This window comes from Borostomias antarcticus (genome assembly GCF_949987555.1).
Source record: "Borostomias antarcticus genome assembly, chromosome: 6".
Lineage (NCBI taxonomy): Eukaryota > Metazoa > Chordata > Actinopteri > Stomiiformes > Stomiidae > Borostomias > Borostomias antarcticus.
Window position 1 is genome coordinate 7,360,844 of NC_140239.1, and position 23,854 is coordinate 7,384,697.

At 47.2% G+C, this 23,854-nt stretch overlaps 1 protein-coding gene and 1 pseudogene across 2 annotated transcripts; one reads left to right on the forward strand and one right to left on the reverse strand.

Annotated features, from left to right (window-relative positions):
• The first annotated feature begins 5,798 nt into the window (after nt 1–5,798).
• LOC311310241 (noelin-like) lies at nt 5,799–12,600 on the forward strand (annotated as a pseudogene). The gene is made up of 6 exons: nt 5,799–5,950; nt 7,502–7,651; nt 8,209–8,364; nt 9,567–9,783; nt 11,247–11,353; nt 11,926–12,600. The product of its transcript is annotated as a noelin-like (transcript).
• Nucleotides 12,601–18,434: 5,834 nt separating this feature from the next.
• pierce1 (piercer of microtubule wall 1) lies at nt 18,435–19,378 on the reverse strand (the record flags this gene model as incomplete). The annotated part of the gene is made up of 3 exons (XM_084439663.1): nt 18,435–18,620; nt 18,720–18,798; nt 19,254–19,378. The coding sequence occupies 3 exons, from the start codon at nt 19,376–19,378 to the stop codon at nt 18,435–18,437; spliced, it is 390 nt and encodes a 129-aa protein (XP_084295789.1).
• Between the last annotated feature and the right edge of the window lie 4,476 nt (nt 19,379–23,854).

A 23,854-nucleotide genomic window follows, 5' to 3' on the forward strand; every position in this document is an offset into this window, starting at 1 on the left:
GCTATCTTTCACATGTTCCCGGCCAACCAGAGGCCTGAGGAGGTGTGATGTCACAGTGCCTGTGCCTGTCAGGATGATGTGCCGCCCAGGTGTGCTTTATTCTGACTCAGCAGAAACACAGCAGCCCCGTTACAGCATGGGAGACCTAAAGAGCTGGATAATTTATATAGAGCAGGAGGTGGCTTTGACCTTTCAGTCTGTCTGTGCTCTACCTGCTCAGAGTAAGGGGAGGGGGGTGGATGAGAGGAGAGAGAGAGGGGAGGAGAGGAAATAAGAGGAGAGGAGAGAGAGGGGAGGAGAGGGGAGCGAGGGGAGGAGAGGAGATTAGTTCAACTGAAAATCAGACATTCAACTGAGAATCTTGGCTGTTCACCATCCAATTGCTCGGCCTTTTTCATCATTCCACACAGCTGTAAGCCTTTAAGTATAATTCAACTTTGGCACGTTTGCACTCAGGCGCTGTCCACTAGACCAGGTGCTGAAAGCTGTTGGAGGAGCAGAGTTTAACACACTAACAAGTGTATACATTTATATTGCTGTGCCAATTTTGAGTTAACACAAGAGAGAGAGACCCAGAGAGAGGAAGACAGACTCAGAGAGAAAAAGAGTCAGAGAGAAAGACAGTCAGACTCTGAGAGAGCGAGAGAGAGAGAGAGAGAGAGAGAGAGAGAGAGCGAGAGAGAGAGAGAGAGAGACGGCAGCAGCTCTGTCCAGGGCCTGAAAGAAATGCACAATAGTCTAAATGACTGTGTGATGCTGAGTAATGATCCATTCAGAGAGATGGTGAGTCTCCCAGGGGAGAGCAGAGGAACAAAACAGCCCTTTTATTCGACACGCCCTCCATCACAAGGCCTTTGATTTTTCTAGCGAAAGGAAAATGAATGTCCTGGGTTCCTTCTGAGCACTTTGAGGCGTCTCTAACGTATGATTTTTCTCTGAAGCAATTCCGTCAGCCCAGACAGTGGGTTTAACACTACAGGGGGTTCTAACCTCAAATCACATCAGGTGGAAATCAACACAGTATTCCAGTCCAATAGCCTATATGTCCAGTGTGTGGATGTGTGTGTACGTGTGTGTGTGTGTGTGTGTGTGTGTGTGTGTGTGTGTGTGTGTGTGTGTGTGTGTGTGTGGTGATTTACAGGCGGCCCAGGGAGTAGAGGTGGAGATGGAGGGCCCCAGCAGGAGCCTGGGGGACATTGATCCCCTCCCAGCAGGACAACAGCAGAGAGACAGTCTGATCCTTCGTGCGTTGATTCCATATGAAAACTGCACTAGAACAACCTGATTTTAGGGTATTGATCCTGGGGGAGAACAGTTGGATAATAATGTGTGTGTATGTGTGTGAGTGTGTGTGTGTGTGTGTGTGTGTGTGTGCGCGTGCATGTGTGTGTGTGTGTGTGTGTGTGTGTGCGCGTCTTCCCTCTGCTGATCACTCTGTCTCTCACTCATTCTTCAAGAACGTGCTCAGTGAGGACATTGTCCCATTCACAGTAAAAGCTGGACTGCAAGTCCTTCCCACCAGACTCAACCTTCTATCTGCTTTCCTACTCAGGCTCCTCATTGTTTGCATCACACCACTGCCCAGATAGCAAGCGGATGTGTAATGATTCTGAGCCATATATGGGCCGGAACTAAGCCACAAGGGCCAGATCTGGCCTGTATATGGCCCAGATCCGCTTGCTATCTGGGTGAACAGATCCCTGAGTCAATGTCACACATCTTGAATGGCTGTTATGCCTACAAAGGAATGTACATACTGTAGCACGTCATGACAGAATAGTGGACTTGAGAGTACAGGACATCTCATTTAACAACCTCAGTGAGAATGTACAAACATTCCTGTGTCAGTCCCACCATGTTCCATCTCTGCAGTAACCCAGACACTTTTACACATCTGTCTGCTGATACACCAGATGTTGTTGTTGTTAGTGAAGCGCCCAGAGAGGTGTTTATTCTGGAGGTCGCCTGCACATTTGACCCTAGCCTAAAGGAAGCCTTCATGACCAAGGTCATTAAGTACCAACCTCTCCTGAATACCATCTCAGAGCGAGGGTACAGGTGCAGACTACTTGTGTTCATTTGGCAGAGAGTTGCAACAGCTGGGAATGCCCAAACAGAGGGCTATATGCCTTGCTAAGTTCTGCTCTGTCTCTGCTGTCGTTGGCAGCCGTCATATATGGTGGAGATGCTGCTACTTATGCCCTTGAAAGATGTGTGAAACAGAAAGTTATGGTCCATGAATTGTGGTTGTGTATTGATTGCAATTTTTGTATTTGTGTCCCTGTATGTAATTTTCTCTATCTGGACATAGAGTTAAAATTGTGTGTGTGTGTGTGTGGGGGGGGGGGGGGGGGGTGCTTTGAATTGAATTGAAATTGAGAGAAAGACAAAGAGAGACCCAGAGAGAGGAATAGAGAGAGAGCACAGCCTCACCATCGAGAGACCCGGGAGAAGACAGACTGTGCGCCCAATGCACACAAAAAGAGGTTCACTTTAACTGCCTACCAGCTGTACCAGGACATCAGCGCAATTAAATAAAGCGCATTGTGTTGCCTCTGGGTATGAAATGCGCTATATAAATAAAGCTTTGATTGATTGATCGGAGATACACTTCTCACAGATTACAAACACCCACAGATTACAAACACCCCCCCAAAAAATTTAAAACTTGATTTATGATTTTTTTTTTTTTAAACTCCCATATCTGCTGGGGGAAATACAGCAATGCAAACACATTACTGTAGTCAGATTTGTGAGCAGTTGCGACAGGAAATGGACATCCAATGGAACACGACCACCGGAAAGACTGTCAATCTGTATCCCTGCACACCGCACTGATCACTGTAGGCTACAGAGCACACTCTACATAGCCTACAAACTCAAAAGTTACCATTCAAATACATTAAATTTAAATATTACACGTATTCACTCAATTCACCTTTTTGTATTTACATTTTTATTTTGACATTTTTGTGACTTTTTGTGGTGTTTGCTTTGGCAGTGTAAACGTTTCCCATGCCAATAAAGCCCTTTGAATTGAATTGAAAAATTGAAAAGAGAGAGTCAGAGAGAAAGACCGACTCGCACAACAACCAACCCTAAAACCAATGAACAGGATTCTTTGACAAGATGTTTACATGTTTACAAAACACTCAACGCGCGCCCTTTCTCTCTCCCCGGCACCCTAATCTCCTCCTTCAGCTGCCCGCCCCGCCCCGCTCCATCCTTCTGCTCGAGGTGTCGGTCTCACGCCCGTTCCTCCTCTCAGCATCCGGTTCCAGCCCACGGACAGCTCCGGTGCTCCGCCAGTTCCAAGAAATCTACCTCGCGCCGCCCAGCCCTTGTTTAACGGTGCCAACTTCTGACCGTAGTGGGAGCAGGTGTTGAGGACCGCTTCATGTTTCCCGTGATCGCGGTCCGCATCAGAGGCGGCTGAGTCTGAGCGGCAGAGCGGAGGGAGGAAGGTTCTCCGGTGAAGATGCGCTGACGACGGCTTCTCACATCAGTTTATTTACCTTTTATGTTTTTTTTTCTGCCAAGCGCCGCGAAGAAGATCACAAAGACGGAGAGGAGACGGGAGGAGAGCAGATTTCTGCGTGGAAAATAAAGACAAACTGAAGCCTATGTGAGAGCACCGGACCGGGTGCTACCGGAGGACAGAGATGCAACCGACGAGCAAGCTCCTGACTCTCTGCCTCCTCGTGCTGATGGGCACCGAACTCACCCAAGTAGGTCTATAAACGCCATTTTACCGCTATTCAACCCTCCCCCCCGAGTGGCGTGTTATCCCACTGATTAGCAGTATCTGGAGGACTATGTCGCGACTGGAGCGCAGCTACAAGGAGTATGATGATAGGGAGATAGATAGACGACAGGTAGGCTACTCGTCCTCTGGGCTGTAATGAGGGGCGCGAATGCTGTAGTAGCCACAGCCCGTAACTGTAGCTATAGCTGTATGGTACACTTTCCCTCTTCTATAGCCATTGTTCTCTATACCTGTCAAATAGAAAACTCCTATAGGCATTCTCCTCTACCTGTCAAACAGTGGGGAGCCTAAATCACTACCATAGCCTACTGCCTTTACAGTAGGCTACATCATTGCAGTGGAAGTGTCTTGATTGATAGTGTTACTGTAATCTATTGATGTACAATGATACGCATAGGCCTAACTCCACCTGAATATATCCAGAATATGTCATGTTGATTTCCTTAAAATGCACAACAGAAAACCTGAAAGGGTTTAGGGACACGGTGGGAGGTTCCCTGCCTACTGCATAGATCCACTCTGGATCTGGTCTGGGTTACTTTGAGAGACAATAAACAACTTTTTTTTTTAAATCAATTAAAAGCAAATACATTTGAACAGGCAAGGCGTTTAATGATTGATAACAATTGTCAATAATAAATTATTGAAATGGAGCCAATGGTAATCAATTTCATAACATCATTGTCGTCCAACCAAGCTGTTTTTTTGTGTAACTAGAATTAATAAATTAATTTGTAGGCTACCCTACTAACACCATAGCATTCCAGCGCTCCCTCTCGCTCCCTCCTTTCTATCATCTTTTCCATTTCACACATATTTTACGATTTTTCATGCATTTTGGAAAGGTGCATTAGAACCCTCTCAATGTCAGTCACACTCGTACGATTCTCAGTCCCACAGCGCCCTCTCCTGGCCACTAGGCTCCATTCGCTTAGTGCTCCCTCCACTGAACTGAATAATAAAGGCTACCCGTCTAAGCCAATAAGGTACCATCTACAGCTCGCAGGCGGAGGGAATAGTATTCCATAATTCCATTTGGATTGAACTCACTCAGGCGTGGATGAGTTAGAGGAGCACACTGCATCGTTTTACCCGGATGGGAATGATCTGTACACTTATTAGGCTACTTATGACATGCCTCTAGGCCTGTTGTTTATTAATGTGCATGCCGGGTATGCATACATCATTTAAGTGCAGCAGAACGCAGACCTCCTCCTCGGATGTCGTGCGTGCCATACAGAACTGATGCGTCTCTATTCACGAAAAGGCACTATAAATAGACATTTTTGTTCTGGAAGCATAGCCTGCATGATGTGTAATACAGTATGGAGCAACTAGATGGCGCTATCGCCTTTAATACTGACGTGGGTGATGTAGCCCAGGCTACACAATGAGAGTGTGTGCGTGTGCGTGCGTGCGTGCGTGTGTGTGTAAAACAGCCTTATTTAAAATCGAGACGTAAACAACGCCTATTTGGCCAAACTATCTGTGAAAGCATTAATTTCTGAAAAGATGTGAGACAATGCAGGTCTGGTTATTATTTTGCTGTTATTTCCAACCCACCGTGAAAACTGCCCGCTGCTCTCTTGGTTTTGAATCGTGCGTAGGCTAAATAAGTTAAAGAATCAATCAAAGAGTTTTGATAGAATATTTAATAGATAGTCACCACGGGCGGTGTAGAGCACGGTAGCTTCTTCTCAGCGGGGTGTTTCGGTCTCTGCTGGTTTGTGATGGGCGGGGCGGGGCGGGGAAGCGCAGCAAATGAGAGTCGATTGGATCCCGTCACATTCTGATCACCCTGTGTTTGCGGGCGGATCGGTTCACTGTCTTTAGCCGCAGTGAGCTGCCATAATCACAGCCGCTTATTTTGAGGTGAACGGAACCTCCAACGGCCCACCGAACATGACCGGTCCGAATCTCAACGCTGTTGCATCCCCGTCGGCGCATCAGATGACCGGCATCGTGAATCTCTTGGTGTGCCCGACACCGGAGAGGATGCAATGAGGATTTCGGTCCGAGGAAGACAGCAGAGATGTCGGTGCCGATGCTGAAGATTGGAGTGGTGCTCAGCACCATGGCTATGATCTCCAACTGGATGTCGCAAACCCTGCCGGGCCTGGGGTGGGACTCAACATCACCAAGCTCTCGGTGGCGCTACCGGGGATACCCGACCGGATCACCGGAGTGAGTGACAGACGGCTGATGCGTAATGAATAGTAATAACATTAAGTTAATAGTGCTGACTCTGAGGATAATCCTTACACGTGGGTCTGACATAGTTCGTGGTAAAAAAAAGAAGAAAAAAGATCGAATCAGCAGTGGGCAGCTAAGATAATTAGTAGGCTATTAAAACTTGATAGTGATGATAAGAGAATGATGCATGTCCATCAATAGACATTAGGAGATATTTTTCTCAACAAAACTGTAAGCTAGTAGGCTATTGAGGGTTTATTATTAAAAATCAAACAGCACAGGGGCCATATTGCTAAATGGGTTTCTACTATTTTGACTGATTGATTGGTTCATTCATTCATTCATTCATTCATTCATTCATTCATTCATTCATTCATTCATTCATGTTTCTACTATTTCTGACCTCTGTTGATTCATTGGTTTCTAGTAAATCAAATCAAACTTTATTTATATAGCACATTTAATACACTGAGGCAACACAATGCGCTACACAGTATAGTGGAGGATGTTAGGCCACTCCTCTCTCTGTTCTGTGTTTCATGGAAAATGGATTGGAGTATTGCTAGCCTGGAAGCCAGACTCTCACAAAACAAAAAGTAGTGCGATGAGTGTGTTTTCCAGGCTAGAGTATTGCTACTCCAGAGGTCAGACTAAGCCTCAGTACCTGGACTCATGACTGCGCTGGTGTTGGAAGTTGTATGGTTCTACAGCAAAACAGGTCTTAGACCTAACTATGTTAAACGTTAAGATCTATGTTACCCAGACCTCTCCACTCTCTTGCTTGAGGTCCAGATTAAAACTCAATTAATAGATGATGAGTTCATCATAACAACAGACTTTATTCAGTGTATAAATATTTGCGTGCAGATAGATAAAGTGTCCTTTCGCCAGCCTTCTGTCTGTTCTGGTCCATAATCTATCAGATTATTCCAGATTAAGGTGGACGAATGGCAAGGTTCTATACCCCAGATGGGGGTTAACGTCAGCAGGCAGCGTCATCTTGGAGTTAGTTTCTGGTTACATAATCCCCAGTGGGATGGGGGGTTCTGGTTCCAGCTGGCAGCCTTTCCAAACCTCCATCTACCCAATCAGAGGCAGATTCAGCATCAATTTTTTAATAATCTCACAACTCTCTGACAGCCTGCTACCTCATCATTCAATAGAAATTATTCAGTCTCTCTAGTCCTACCAGTCTGTCTGACTACCAGTCTGTCTGTCTGTCTGGTTATCTGTCTCTCTGCTTACCTGCCTGCTTGTCTGTCTGACTACCAGTCTGTCTGTCTGTCTGTCTGTTTACCTGCCTGCTTGTCTGTCAGCCTACCAGTCTGTCTGTCTATTTGCCTGTCTGCTTACTCCTCCCTGTCTGACCTTGTACCGTACCAGTATATTTGTCTGACCTTGTACCGTACCAGTGTATTTGTCTGACCTTGTACCGTACCAGTGTATTTGTCTGACCTTGTACCGTACCAGTGTATTTGTCTGACCTTGTACCGTACCAGTGTATTTTGCTGACCCGCCTACCCGCCTGTCGTCGTGCTCCAGGTGCTGCCAGCCAATCCCGAGGACTCGTGGCAGGTGTACAGCTCCGCCCAGGACACGGAGGGGCGTTGTGTCTGTACGGTGGTGGCGCCGCAACAGACCATGTGCTCGCGGGACGCCCGGACCAAACAGCTACGGCAGCTACTGGAGAAGGTAACGCCCCCCCCCAACGTCTCCACAGCAACCTGGTTTCACCGTTCGGCCCTTTCACTAGTATTACCTGTTACTGAACACCACAAGCCACAGGCGTTGAGTAAATATGCATATATATATACATTGGATATATAAACATATGTATATATAACTGGCATTAAGTAACAATATATACAGTATGTATATATATATAATGTGTGTGTGTATATATATACACACACATATACACATTTACTCAGTGACTGTGACAGACAGACAGACAGACAGACAGACAGAGAGGTAGGTGGGTCAGGTGGGTTCACCACAGGGGTATGTACAGTATATACAATATCCAGCATATACCCCCATGGTGACCCCAGGAAGAGCACAACTGCTGTATAACCAACAGCTATTGAGGATTCAGAATTCGGAGTACATAAACAACTAAACACCCCCTTCGTCCAAAGTGTCCTGTCAGCCCTGCCGCCCCCCTCTCTCTCTCCCCCCCCCCCTTCCCATATGTGTACATCCAGCCCTCCACTACTGCTCTGAGTGTCCTGTCTTCACTGTCCCTCCAGGTCCACAACATGACCCAGTCCATCCAGGTGCTGGACCAGCGGACGCAGCGGGACCTGCAGTACGTGGAGCGGATGGAGGTGCAGCTGAAGGGGCTGGAGACCAAGTTCAGACAGGTGGAGGAGAACCACAAGCAGAACATGGCCAGGCAGTACAAGGTAGGGGCTCTACCGGGCTGGGATGGGCTCTACCGGGCTCTACTGCTGTCCTTCTCTGGCTTCTACTGGAGCCACGGTATCCGTAGGTGGTCAAACTGTGTTCCACAGCCGGGGCAGGACAACGGGAGGACAGGAAGGTGAACAGACACCTGAAACATTTTAAATGATCAATTTTACTGAAACGTGATTTGCTGCAGTATATGCATTTTTTTTGTCAGTTTGTCAGTCATTGGGTGTGCAGTGATATACTACATACATTCTTGGGCATGATGATGGTGAGGCCATTTAAGTGAGTGTTTTTGTGTGTGTGTCTGTGTGTGCTTATGTGTGTGTGTTAGACAGGCGAGTGAGTTAGGTTACCCAACACTCAACGGTGTCTCGTCTTCTTGCTTGCAGGGCTAACGTTAGGAAGTTAAATCAGAGCCGCAGACTGAAGAGGCACAGCTAACCCAGTCTCACCCCTGACCCTTGACCTCTGACCCCTGTTATTACGCCATGCACTTGATTTACCCTAGCACTTCTCTCACCCTCAGAACCCCCCCCTTCTCTTTCTCTCTCTCTCTCTCTCTCTCTCTGTCTTTTCCCCTCTCTCTCTCTTTCTGTTTTTCTCTCCCTCGGTGTGTCTCTCTCTCTCTCCTTCTCTGTCTGCATGTCCCTCCTGGCCTCTCCTGTTCTTGGTTCTTGTCTCGTCCCCACCTCCATTAGTTCTGTCGATGCATATACCTGGTAACCACGGAGACGATGTATGTGACATGAAGCATGTAACCTGCATCTTGAAGGTTGAAATAAAAAGCTTTCCCAAGAAGTTCTGGTGTGCTGGGGCCTCTGTGACTGGTTCTGTTGGCTGCTAGGCTCACTCCACACCCACCCACCCACCCACCCAGACAGACGGACAGGCAGACAGAGCAGGGAAAGGGAAGAGACAGAGTAGGGACAAACAGAGCAGAGACAGAGTACAGACAGACTGGGTAGGGACAGACAGACAGAGTAGGAATAGAACAGAGACAGAGAGGAGGTAGAGTAGAGACTCATTAGGGACAGAGTAGAGACCCATTAGGGACAGAGTAGAGACCTGTTAGGGACAGAGTAGAGACAGAGTAGAGACAGAGTAGAGACAGAGTTAGGGACAGGGAGGAGCCGCTCTACCACCATCATGCTGTCCTGCGTTTATATGACTGAACCAGCCTATTCTGACGTTGCAGGCCATAAAAGCCAAAATGGAGGAGATTAGGCCGCTGATCCCAGTGTTGGAGGAGTACAAGGCGGATGCCCAGTTGGTTGTGCAGTTTAAGGAGGAGGTGCAGAACGTCACGGGGGAGCTGAACACGCTGCAGGAGGTCGGGAGCTACGACTACGAGGAGCTGCACACCAGAGTCACTAGTCTGGAGAACAGGCTGAGAGCTTGCATGCAAAAACTAGGTAGGCTCAGAGAACACACACACACACACACACACACACACACACAGTCACAAAACACCAAACACACTCTCTCACTTTCTCATGTGGCACAAGGTACTTCTTACTGATGTTACAGATTAGGCAGATTAATAGACAAGCACTGCTTCCCTCAAATCAGACCTCAACAGATTATGGTTGATCGTCGGCTGATTAGGATTAAAGGTGCTGTTGATAAATGTTTTATGCAGACAAATCATTTAAAGAAATAACAACTCTAACAAGGCTTGTGAGCCAATAGTATTACGACTCCTGATCGCTAACGACAGAGATAGCGTGTGGTATGAACGTCATAATACTATTGTCTCTCAAGCCTTGTTAGAGGTAGGAACCAAACCACAGCCATCTCAGACAGAGATAAACGCAACATTCACTCCGGACCTGTCTAAAAATGTTAAATTATAAATTCATAATCAATATTTTTTGGGGGGGAAAGCAATACTTTTATTCCCCACCTCTCTAAAAACTGTGGATTTTTTACTTTTTTTTTTAATGATTCGTCTACATACATTTTTTATCAATAGCACCTGTGTTGCTAATGTAATCTCATTAATAATATAATGTCTCCATGTATCCAGTGAGACTAACGTCAGAAATTAGCTGTGAGATTAAGTCGATTTCCAGACTACAACTGGTGCAACAACGATCAACCAAAAATAATCTCAGGGATTATAACATCCCACAGATTACTATCCTCCATTATTATCCTCTATTATAATCTCCATGTTGTATGAAGAGCTCACGATGAGCTACGTAAGGGGAGGGAAACGACTGGGCACACTAGTGTCACGTCCCATGACATAGAGTGACATAGTGTAACTTTACATGACGTGGCGTCACATACTGCTGCGTGACATATTGTGGTCTTCCATCCAGTTGACAGCACAGTGTTCTCCAGTCACCTCCTCCATTTGTGATGTGCCTAATGTCAGCAGCAGCTGAGTGACCCCCCCTTTTTTAATAGGAGGAGCTCACCCAGGGGGTGGGGGGGGGGGGGGGGGGGGGGGCGATGACATGACATGACATGGCATAGCGTGAGGTGACCTGATGTGTTCAGCCACAGAATCTGAATGTGTCTGTGTTGAGCGCAGTCTCAGAGTTGTGACATGGCTGGCTGGCGTTCAGAGTGGTGTTAGGGAGACACTGGGGAGGCACTCATGTGAAAACCAAAATGGCTCTTTACATTATTCAGAGTGATCATTCATTAATGAGCTTGAAAGCAAAGTGTTGTAGAGGGAACTACACGCACACACACACACACACACACATGCACATACAGACAGAGTGCACATACTCTCACCCCCACACACTTACGCACACACACACACCAACACACACACACACACACACACGTACACACACACACACACACACACGCATACAGATGGCCCGGGCAGTCTGATAGATTTTGTCTTTGGCTGTTGCAGCATGTGGGAAGCTGACAGGGATCAGTGAGCCAATCACCATCAAGACATCGGGGTCAAGGTTCGGCTCCTGGATGACGGACCCTCTGGCACTGGAGGATGACACCAGGGTACGTACAACGCACACACACACCCATGCACGCACACACACACCCATGCACGCACACACACACACACACACACACACACTCACACACTCACACACTCACTCACACACACACACACACACACACACACATACGCACACACACACACACACACACACACAAAACTAGGACATTAGGGTTTGTAACATACACGCACACACACACACACACACACACACACACACACAAACACACTTTTTCTGCCAGGCACACTACAATCTTATTCACTGTGACGGCTGCCCTATTTCGACTCCCCCTGGCTAGACTGTGAGGTAACACCCCAGTCTGGGAAACGGTGTGTTAATTTATCTGAAAGCACAGGCCGCTCTCTTCTTTCGTGAGGAATTTGAGACTTTTGTCATGAGTTTGTCACCAAGTCATATGGCCAGCTGATGACAGTCCTGTTCTGATCTGACCTGCGTTGCTTTCTCTCCCCTCTCTCTCTCTCTCTCTCTCTCTCTCTCTCTCTCTCTTGCTCTCTCTTCCCCCCCCCCCCCCCCTCTCCCTCTCTCACACACACACACACGCATGCCCAGGTGTGGTACATGGACGGCTACCACAACAACCGCTTCGTGCGGGAGTACAGCTCCATGTACGACTTCATGAACTCGGACAACTTCACGTCGCACCGCCTGCCGCACCCGTGGTCCGGCACGGGCCAGGTGGTCTTCAACGGCTCCATCTACTTCAACAAGTTCCAGAGCCACACCATCATCAAGTTCGACCTCAAGACGTCCGTCATCAGCCGCTCGCGCCAGCTGGACTACGCCGGCTACAACAACATGTACCACTACGCCTGGGGCGGCCACTCCGACATCGACCTGATGGCGGACGAGGGCGGGCTGTGGGCCGTCTACGCCACCAATCAGAACGCGGGGAACATCGTCATCAGCAAGCTGAACCCGGCCACGCTGCAGACGGTGCAGACGTGGAGCACCAACCACCCCAAGCGGAGCGCCGGCGAGGCCTTCATGATCTGCGGCACGCTGTACGTCACCAACGGCTACTCCGGCGGCACCAAGGTGTACTACGCCTACCACACCAACTCCTCCACCTACGAGTACACCGACATCCCCTTCCAGAACAGGTACTCCCACCTGTCCATGCTGGACTACAACCCCCGCGACCGCGCCCTCTACGCCTGGAACAACGGCCACCAGGTGCTGTACAACGTCACGCTCTTCCACCTGATACGTGGCGAGGCGCAGTAGAGGGGAGACGCGCGCCACCGCCCCTCTCCTCCCCCCCCCCCCCCCCGGGTGCCCCGCCCCATCCCGCCTCCCGCCCCCGGCCGGGGAGTGGGGTGGAGGGGGGGACGTGTAGAGAAGGAAGCGTCAGGGATGTCGGCCCCAGCGTAGCGGCGGTAGTTCTGGGTAGAACGGGAAACCGTGGCGTCTTTGATGATTCCCCCCCCCCCCCCCCGATCCACCCCCCACCCCAGGATAGGCCCATGGGGTGTGTCTCAATACTGTCTCTGCTGCCTTATCTACTCGTCTCCTGCCCTTCCCTGCTGTTCGCTGATCTGAAGTGGTTTCAACGTGTCGCCTTTAACCTTGTCCTGCTCCGAAGTTAAGGGCGGAGGGAAGACAAGGAGACCAGAAGAGGAAGTAGCGGTTGACTATTGAGGCCCACCCTTCAGCTCTGCCTCCAGATGTCACTCTGGCCAAGGATGCTCCCTGTAGGACGCACACACACACACACACACACACACACACACACATACTGTACACACAAATAACCACATACACGCACACAGACACAGACACACACACACACACACACACCTTACTGTGGAGTCGCATAATAAGCAAACAGCCTATGTTACTCAGTAACAACTAATAAACTATCTATTGATATACAGTATAATGAATAGAGAATATTTAAACAAAGTGAACAGGTCAAGTCTTTCTTTGTTTTAGACAACTTATAAAGTCTTTAAATGATTGTGTTTCTATGGAATTATCTACTCTGACTTTTTTTTTTTTTTTATCACAGAGAACTTGTGCAGCCTACTATGTGATAGTTTAGAGAATTTATTAACTGTAGAAAATAGACACGAGTTAGAACCCTGGCTGTGTCCACTGTTACGGTCAGCATCAGTCCACAGTTAGTAGTCGAGGCCAGGCGTGTGTGAAGCCACGTCACGTCACACACACACACACACACACACACACACACACACACACACACACACACACACACACACCATGTACGCACACACACACACACATTCACCACACCCAGACATGCATGCAGTGCACACACACACATGCACACACACACACACACTTGTATTGGGGAACAGCTACTAAGGACATCAAGGCAATGACTGTTGGCGTTAGCCTGTCTAGTTCTCTCTCTGTGATTGTACCGTGTGGATTCTCTCTTTTTCTACTCGTTTTTTGCATGACCCTTCTTTTTTTATGACCAACACGGTTCTCTTCTGGATGTTTTCTGATTTGTAGCGGGCTGTTCTAGCATAGAGGGGGTTAGGTTACTTACCACGGGTACTACTGGGTCGTCACGTACTATAGTTCGCCGTGTCATCGTCGTTGGTGTTGATCATACCTGGGTTGAGTGTTTGAAATCTGAGCGTTTTCTTGAGTCTGTCGGGAGTGGGCGGGCTTGTTCGTGCTTTTGGGAGCTTTTCATTGGTTGAGTCAGACCAGTCATGCTCAATCAAGCACAGCTCGAGGTATTGGGATGGATTTCAAATACTGTTTGACCCAGGGCCTGGCGTTGGGAGCTCTGCTAGCCTGCTGATAGCTGTTAGCCTGTCTGTCTTAGAGGACTGTTAGCTCACTGAGAACGTCTGTCTGTCTGTCTCGCCCATGGATACAAGAGAATGTACCAAACTATGTATCTAATAAGCAGAGGGAAATGTGTCCATGGGCTCTTTTATACTCTGTTCTGACACCACCGTCAGTCCGTCTGTCCATCTGTCTGTCTGTTTCTTAGTGAGAGATAAAAGGTGGTACCTGTTTTTGCTTGCATAGTCTGTATGTGCTGTATCTGCAATAATGTTCATAAAAATAAACACAATCTTTGTTTTACCTCTGCGCGTCCTGTAATGTTTTGGGTTTGTGTGCACCCTATGAACGTTTGAGGTGTGTCACTGCTCAGTCTGACGACTGCTTCGCCACTGACCGGCTCGCTGCTAGGGTATCACCTGGTCCAAGTGATTGTTGGCGCGGTAACAGACAGTGTTGGTTCATGTGGTAACGGTGTTTGTCCATGCCTGTGTCCTCTGGGCTGCATCTCAGACCCTTTTAAATAATGGATCCCAGAGAGAGAGAGAGAGACCATCTGCTGTTTGAGCTGTTTTTACCTCCTCCACCCCTCCTCTTCTCCTTGCCCCCCTCCATCTTCCATCCCAACCCCCCCCACCCCACTTCCCCCTCCTCCCATCACGCCCACCACCATGGCGTCGTGGAGCCTTCCAACCCGTGGAGAGGCCAAAGCTGGAGGAAGATGACTTCTACCCATCTCTTCCTCACAGGAGATGCCAGACCCAACTAAACAAAGATAAAACTGAAGTACGTGTCTTTGGAGCCAAAGAAGAACGATTCAAAGTCAGCGCTCAGCTTCAATCAGTAATGCTAAAAACCACAAACGAAGCCAGAAATCTTGGTGTAGTCATGGATATGTATTTCAACAGTCACATTAAGATACTTACAAAGTCAGCCTTCTATCACCTGAAGAATATATCAAGGATTAAGGGATTTATGTCTCAGCAGGATTTGGAAAAACTTTGTCTGTGTTTATCTTCAGTAGACTTGACTACATTAACGGTGTGTTTACAGGTCTCTCTAAAAAATTGATCAGACAGCTGCAGCTGATTCAGAACGCTGCTGCTTGAGTCCTCACTAAGACTAAGAAAGTGGATCCCATCACTCCAGTTCTGAGGTCTTTACACTGGCTTCCTGTCTATCAAAGAATTTACTTTAAAATACTGCTGTTGGTTTATAAAGCACTGAATGGTTTAGGGCCAAAATATATTTCTGATCTGCTGCTACGTTATGAACCATCCAGACCTCTCAGGTCGTCTGGCACAGATCTGCTTTCTGTCCCCAGAGTTAAAACAAAACATGGAGAAGCGGCGTTCAGTTTTTATGCTCCACATATCTGGAACAAACTTCCAAACTCTCCCACAATAGTTCATCACTGTTACCCAGCTTTTGGTATGTGTGACTTCCTGTGTCAGAAGAAGCAGGTGACAGCTGAGAGGAAGAGTATACACAGGAGAGACCAGCCTAGTCTGCTTGTAGAGAGAGAGAGATCTATACAGGAGAAACCAGCCTAGCCTAGTCTACTTGTAGAGAGAGAGAGAGAGAGAGAGAGAGAGAGAGAGAGAGAGATACCCAGGAGAGACCAGCCTAGCCAGCTTGTAGAGAGATATATCTAAACAGGAGACCAGCCTAGCCTGTTTGTGGAGAGAGAGATAGATCTATACAGGAGAGACCAGCCTAGACTGCTTGTAGAGAGAGAGATCTATACAGGAGAGACCAGCCTAACCTGCTTGTAGAGAGAGAGAGAGAGAGAGAGAGAGAGAGAGAGAGATCTACACAGGAGAGACCAGCCTAACCTGCTTGTAGAGAGAGAGAGAGAGAGAGAGAGAGAGAGAGATATCTACACAGGAGAGACCAGCCTAACCTGCTTGTAGAGAGATTTACACAGGAGAGACCAGCCTCGCCTGCTGTAGAGATCTACAGAGGAGAGACCAGCCTAGCCTGGTAAGATTTACACAGGAGAGACCAGCCTAGCGTGCTTGTAGAGATCTACACAGGAGAGACCAGCCTAGCCTGCTTGGAGAGATCTACACAGGAGAGATCTGACCAGCCTGCTTATAGAGAGATCTACAGTACACAGGAATGTGGTTCTCACAGGGGGCAAGCAACTGAATCAGATGTCTCCACAAATCAAGTTGAATGTGTTTTCGATGAATATAACCGTATGAGAGAGTGAGGGTGTCTGTGAGCTTGTGTAATGTGTACTGTACTGTATGTGTATGTCCAAATATCTGTAAAATTAATTTAATTGAATCCCATTAAATGTAAATTATGATTTGTGGATTAAATTAAGTATGAATGTTTGAGTGTGTGTGAGAGAGATAACAGAATAACAGAACTCATTTGTAGCAACAGGAAACGCTGATGTCTTTTTACCCAGCATTCCTCTCCCTCAGAGATGCACGTTGGCATAGTGATGCCTGCCGGGCGGGACTAGGTTCATGAATATTTAACAGGTTCTCTGGAGAAACAAGGAAGATTCTAGAACTCACACATTCTTACATTCCCTTATGCAGGGAAATTGACACTCAGAGAGAAGGCTCATAGAGAATTATTGTGTCAATTATACTATTCCTGAATGGGCAGAGCCCAATTATTACTCTTTATTTGCTTGGAGGTGAGATTTAGAGAAACTGTTTTAGAGGCCAACGACAATTACAATTTACAAAACTTCAAGTGAGACCTGTGTTATCTACCCTGGGCTTTTATTGACAGTTTTACTCAGAGCCCTTAATTTAACTGTACAAGCATATGGCTCTTTGGCAGGGTGTTCTCCTGGCTCGGTCCCTGAGGTGGCTTACTACAGCCAGGCTCTGTGGGGAGCAGAGCACGAGGATAGAGGCAGGAGGAGCAGTGGGGAGTCTCAGGAGATCAAGACAGCAAGCAGGGCAAGCTGCCCCTTCCATCTGCTTGGACACACACACACACACACACACACACACATACACACACATACACATACACACACACGCACACCATGTACAGTATTACATCATACCTGTCTTGGGGTATGAATATCTTGCTGCTGAGACTTCAGCCGTGGGTTAAACAGTTTCCTAGCAACCACTGCAAGACAATGTTTAGAGAAGGGTGTGTTAGTGGTGACCTAGTTCTCCTGCATGGGAACCGGGTGTTGGTTCAGCAGAGCCTTGAGGTCTGATCCAGGAGGGAATGTGTGTAGAATTCCAACACTCTTGAACCAGCTGATTGTGTTGCAGGACCAGGATGGGATATAAAGAGGGATGGAGATGGAGAGAGAGATCTTCCTGGCTGTCAGTGCTACAGTGGAGCATCTCACTAATGTAGTAGCCCCAGGCCAGGACTAGTACCAACACTAGGCCACTCTCGGCTCCCTGTAATTGGAGCAGGAGCACCACCTGGTGGCCAACTGTGGTCAGGACTGTAAAAATCTGTGACTGTGCTTAGTGTGCTAGTACCACTACAGGAGAATTACAGTAATTACAATATTTTACAAATAATCACAATGTATAAAAGGCGTTAGTGTGGTTTTTCTTCCTCTAAGGTGCTAACTTAGCATCTGTGCTAACTTGCCTTTCCTACAGTCCTATGTTAAGACGGATGGGACAGTGTGAGCTCGCAAAAATAGGATGGTCTCACAAGGCTAGTCCTATATTACCATGTGTTGAAAATTGAATGGATGTGTAACTTCAGAGAAGTAGCAAAAAAGCATTCAAAACATAATAGCAGTCATTTCCTACAGTAAGTGGCTGTTGCAAACAGACAAAGCTCTTTGGCATTTCTGTATTACTAACACTTGACTTGGATTTGCTCAGTTTTGTGAAATTTACTGCCCACAGAAATGATGGTCATGTTTTCATAACATACAGTATGGCCTAATAGGTTAAATCCATGCCTTCTAGTACATTTCAGTTTTTTTCTTATTGTAAATTTGGTGCAACAGCTGTATGTATTATTTCATGTAGCATTTCAGAAATGTCTCAATAAAGTTGACTTGAAAAGGATAGCATTGTGTATAGGGCCTGCCTTGGTAAGACACTCCAAGAATGCAGGCCCAGATGATATAGGAGGGGTTGCACTATATTTCTTTGACATTATGACTACACAATGTTAGGCCATCATGATATGAAGTGGAACTACATTACATAACACGTCAAAACAAAGTCCTGTGAGGAGATTATTTTTTCTCAGAGAAGAGCCGTTAATCACATAAAATACAAAAAGAAAACTGTGGAGCTATAGAGATGTAATAGAACACAACGGCTCTGTGCTCCTCCTCAGACCCCCGGGTCATCTGCCTGGTTGTAGGAGTAGTGGAAGTTGATCCTGTCATGGAACATGGTGACAGAGCTGGGTCCCGTGACCTTGCTCTTCTCTGAGGATGTGTTGAAGCCGTTGTCCCGGTACATGCCACTCTTCAGGATGTGCTCCGAGAACTTCCGGTAACTCCCGTTAAACGTTGTCTGAGAGGGTGACAAAGAGTGAGGATTCTATCATGTACAAACCTGAATGTATATAGTATTCATGCTTTGGTTGTTATTTAATCACAGTACATTTCTTACCGGCATTTCATGAACAGTGGGTCTCTTGCTCCCATAGATTTGGTTGGATGTTTGGTAGAAGGGATGGGTGGTCTTCTTACTGAAACAGGTCTGATTTTTGAGCTAGTGACTTTTTGTAGTAATGTTGTGAACACAACGCACCCTGGCACAAAAGTAGGCCTACGTCACACACACGCACGCACGCACGTGCACACACACACGCACACGCACACACACACACACACACACACACACACACACACACACACACACACACACACACACACACCTCCCCCTCTCTCAAGCACATAGGCTACACACACGTAGCCAACAATCTATTTATCTCACTTGGCTCCTAATAGAGAGTGATATGCTACAATCATTCTTAAACTGCCCATAAAACACTTCTTCTGTATGGTGTGGAAAGGTTCATGATATAGGCCTAACTATTAGCTAAACAAAGTTGAGCTCTTAATGTTACAGCCAATAGCCTAATACAAAGTAGAAATTGTAGTTAGTACGGGCCTCACATAGGCTACACTGTAGCCGACTCACCTGTAGCCATGAAAACAACCAGGGTTATTGAATCGATTGGGCAGATTTTTGTCCACTTTATAAACATCACTGGTTTTAGTGGCTTCCTCTGATGGATGATTTCCTATGTTGTTCTCAGTATCCATCACGGGGCGATGTTAGATTTGTAGGCAGTAAACAGACAAACGCTACTATAGTAGCCCGTAGCGCTGGAATTCGGTTGCTATAAACACAGCCGTAACCAATGACATGACGTCATCCAAATCGCACCACCAGATTTAATTTCTTCAGTAGCCTAGCAGTACAGTAGAAATAAAAACACAGACACTGACGTGGCCTAATGTCGCCGATTTATTTGACTGCAGTGACAACACAATTCACTCTTTATGGTCAACATGCATCGCAACAAAGAATGATATCTGTCAAATCCATTATGATCAACCTCAGACATGTGAGTTGGTATGAGGCAGAAGAAACACGTGATAGTCCTCCTGTGTGACCCACTCACATATTGCATGATCACACTAAGGATCACAACATACATTAAAAAATACAAGATCTACTGTAATGGGAGGAGCTAATCAAAGAGAATCTAGAATCCAAGCAGAAGTGATTCCCGGTTGAATCCCAGGCGACTCCTAGCTGACGCTCCGGTGAAACCAAACCAGATGAATCCAGATGCCTGTTGGAATCACAGTGGATCTCACGTGAATCCGGATGACTCCCAGGTGAAGACAGCTCCAGCCACGGAGCATTATTACTCACGGTACGAGTTTGACGCTGTCCCAGCGCGTACCAAAAGTAATAATGAACCGTGAAGCAGGCAGGGTTCTCATCCCCCTCCTCCCGTCCTTTCCCCTCTCCTCTCTCACACAGGGGTAAAGTGAGAGAGACACCAGCTGGAGTGGTGTCTGATTGAGAGAGGTGCAACCTGCCTATGAGGATGGTCTCATCAGGCAGGTCCCACATCTTCCCCAAAGAGCTAAATGAAACAGAGAAAAATAATAAATCATTGATGTTTTCCATTCAGGCATTATTAAAGTAGGCTATCAGCCACCACAGGGTTAAATAACCGAGAGGTACCTTTCCTGAGCTCAATTTGGTTTACAGTTAAGGTTAGGGATTAGGGGTGAGGTGGGGGGTGGTCTTGCATAGAAGCCTTAATCTGGCGCTCAATGGTCCACACAAGTGTGTCTGAGACGCCCAATACTGATTACACAGTAGGGAACCTTCCGGGCTTCCGAGAGACTAACTACCGAATCACTTTCCATGTTCTAACCTGAGCTCGTCTGCTAGTCTAGCTAGAACGCTGCAGTAGAGTTGAGGAGTCAAGATCCCACGGGGCACTAAAGCTGCTTACCACTCTAGGCCCTGGCCAACCTACAGGTGGCCCTGTCACTACAGGGGGGCAGTTGTTGAGAGAGGTTTTGTAACAGCGGCAGTGCATGTGACTATGAGACGTGACCATCCCTGATTTTCTCATACAGTTGATAAGGTTAGTCCTTGAGGAAAATCTTTCAAGAGAAAGATTGTATTTAAGATGGATCTACTGTACACCCACACTGGTTGTGTCCACAGCACGTTTCCAGATGGGAAATTATTCATGAAAAGTTAGTTTTTCCAAAGCAAGGCTTACGAATGTTACATCTTAACACATAGAATTAAAACATTTCAAAGTTAACAACATGTCTACATGATGTTGCAGTGAAATACCAGCCTACAGGAACTTAGCAACAAGGAACCAAGAAAACTCTTTTCTCCAACTGGCATACATACCTGTCCCGGACCTGAGTACTCTGTTCTCATCTCCCCCGTATTCAAGAACATCATGGCTCCACAGAGACAGTCTGAGTTCCTCTCCCAGGATTCCAGAACATGTCGGTTCCATGTCCCAGGATTCTAGAACATGTATGTGTTCCTCAAAGAAGGTGAGAGGCTCTGTGTCTCCCCTGTGCTCCCTGCCAGCAGACTGGGGAGGAATGCTGAATTCCGTCCCGCCCTGGAAGTAGCCTTTTATCCCGTAGCTTCCTGTGGAGGCCTGGGAGCAGGAAGTGGATGCTCGTTCCCTGACAGGACTTCCTGTGTGTGTTACTGACTGATAAAAGGGTCGTGAGGAGCGATCAGGATGCCTGACCAGTGACATCTTCAGAGCTGAGTGGCTGGCTTAGCTCTGACACACAGTAATGTAGTACCAGGCAGTAATCTTGTACCAGGTGGTAAGCCAGAGTATAACAAAAGGTATCGCACACCAAGGTACTCTTGTGAGGTGCTGATCACTGGAAGAACAGATCATAAGAAAGAAAAAAAAAAGTTGCACACTCTGGCTCCATATGCAGTTGTTTTATTATGACGTTTCGGCCTGTTGGCCTTCTTCAGAATCTTAAGTAAGGTAAGCCAGAGTAGTCACACCTCACACATACAGTAAGCTCATACAGTACGTCATATTATGCTTAAGTAAGCTTGAGCTCAAAAGTTAGTCTACATATGCAATTGACAGACAGTTCCCTTGTAACAGTGGTTAGCCAGAATGAGCAGAAAAGGACCAAGTCTCTAGCTGGCACTGACTGACTGGTGGCCTACAGGGTGTGACAGTTTATCCACCAAGGAGGAATGACTACAAAGTCATGCTACTACAGTATAAGGCCAACCATGTACAGAACCAGTCCTCCCAAGGCGCGGCCCCGTCGAGTTCAACCTTCCTTCATTCCTCCTTGAAGAAATCTCTGATCTGAGATCTGACGTGACTGGATTTGTGACAGCTGTGGTGAATGGTGATAAGTGCATGTTTTCACTCATCCAGTCATGCTAGTCTTTACCTCAAGGACTCAGACTGGCTGTATAGGCAGTTACCCCCACTCTGCTTCACCTAGAGGCAAAGCTACGCCCAAAACCCAGCTGACATCAAGCTGTAGGGACTTCATCCACACGCTGTCTGCAACCGACAACAAAGTCAGAGTGCAGAGATGTACAAACATCAAACATGTTCAATGGATTACCAGTAATGCTTCTACTGTATATACTGTGTAAAGCTGTAAAGCAAGGTGTTGTACAATAAGACTCTTATTTTATAGAGGAATTTAGTGTATGAATTTAGAGTATCATTTGAGAGTATAGTGACCAGTAATGAGACCTGCCTTGCTCTCTTCTCCTCTCTACCCCCCCCCCCCCCCTCTACTCCCATGTGCTCTCCTCTCCCATCCTCTTCTCTCCCCTCTTCTCCCCCTCTCTCCTCCAACCCAATCTGCTCTCTCTCTTCTCCTTATTGCAGATCCTGGCCCAGTCTTTAGAGCTGCACCCCAAACTAAGCTGGGTTAAATCTGGATCCCCGGTGAAAAACAGCAGCACAGCATTTCCTATGGCACAGGAAGTAGGAAGTTTCTGCAGGATGGTGATAAAGGGGTCTGAACAATCGGACAGGAAACGGACATGCGTCAGCTCTCTAGAAGGACCAATCAAATTCAGCCTGCCGAGGCAGGAGAAATCACTGCTCAACACACATACACACACACACACACACACACACACACACACACACACACTCACACAGACACAAACACACACACACACACACACACAGACACAAACACACACACACACACACACACACACACACACACACACACACACACACACACAAATTGAACAAATGCTGGAAACACATTCCTAAAACTGATCTAGAATAATAGCACAGTTTTTGAAAAGCACTCTCTGAGTGACCTCTAGCAAAAACCAGCTTGGTTCTTGTAGACGTTGTTTGAGTTACTATTAAAATGTGTGTGTGTGTGTGTGTGTGTGTGTGTGTATGTGTGTGTGTGTGTGTGTGAGTGTGTGCACGCACACCGTGTCTAAATCCAAAGTACTGACACAACTTCCTGCTCAGGGAGCCGAACCGAACAGGAATTTGAGGTGAGGCTCCTCTTCCCTTCAAACACACAGACATACACACACACACACACACACACACACACACAAACACACACACACACACACACACACACACAGCTCATCCACTGCACCCACAGCTGTAGTGCAAAACAATGCAGTGGATAAGACCCATACTGTATGTCTCTAATTATGTCCTCAGTAAGGTCTACAGGCCAGCCTGACCTACAGGGCAGATCCCTGGCCTCTGGGTGGGAGGGTATCTGGGCAACATCTTCTGGGTCGTCAGCTAATGTAGCTTCCAACCCACAGCTGGTGCTGTCATGGCCCAGTCACTGTACAGTTAGAGCCGTGGCCAAGCTGCTACTGGTAGACCTGGCAGGCAGGAGGTTAAATTTCACATGCTTCAATTGAGGGTCTAAGAGGCATCTCTACCCTAGACTAGAGGCGAATTGGTTCAGCCCCCCACCACCGAACTTTGGACTGAACAACCATGAAGGATTCCGGAGGTTCAGCACCAGTGACTCCTCAGGTGCTGCGACCTGCCACTACAAGGCCTAAAAGGCTTAAATAAGTATGTCATTATGGCCACTAGATGCCGCAATTACACAGAAAATATACACTGTGCAAGAGAGAGGGGTGTGATCAAATCACAAGGTCTCAGCTGGGTCTCTGCTTGGGCCAAGGTAAACGGCTTAGGCACTTTGTTGAGGTCATGTCTGATTTATGATCTAATGCCA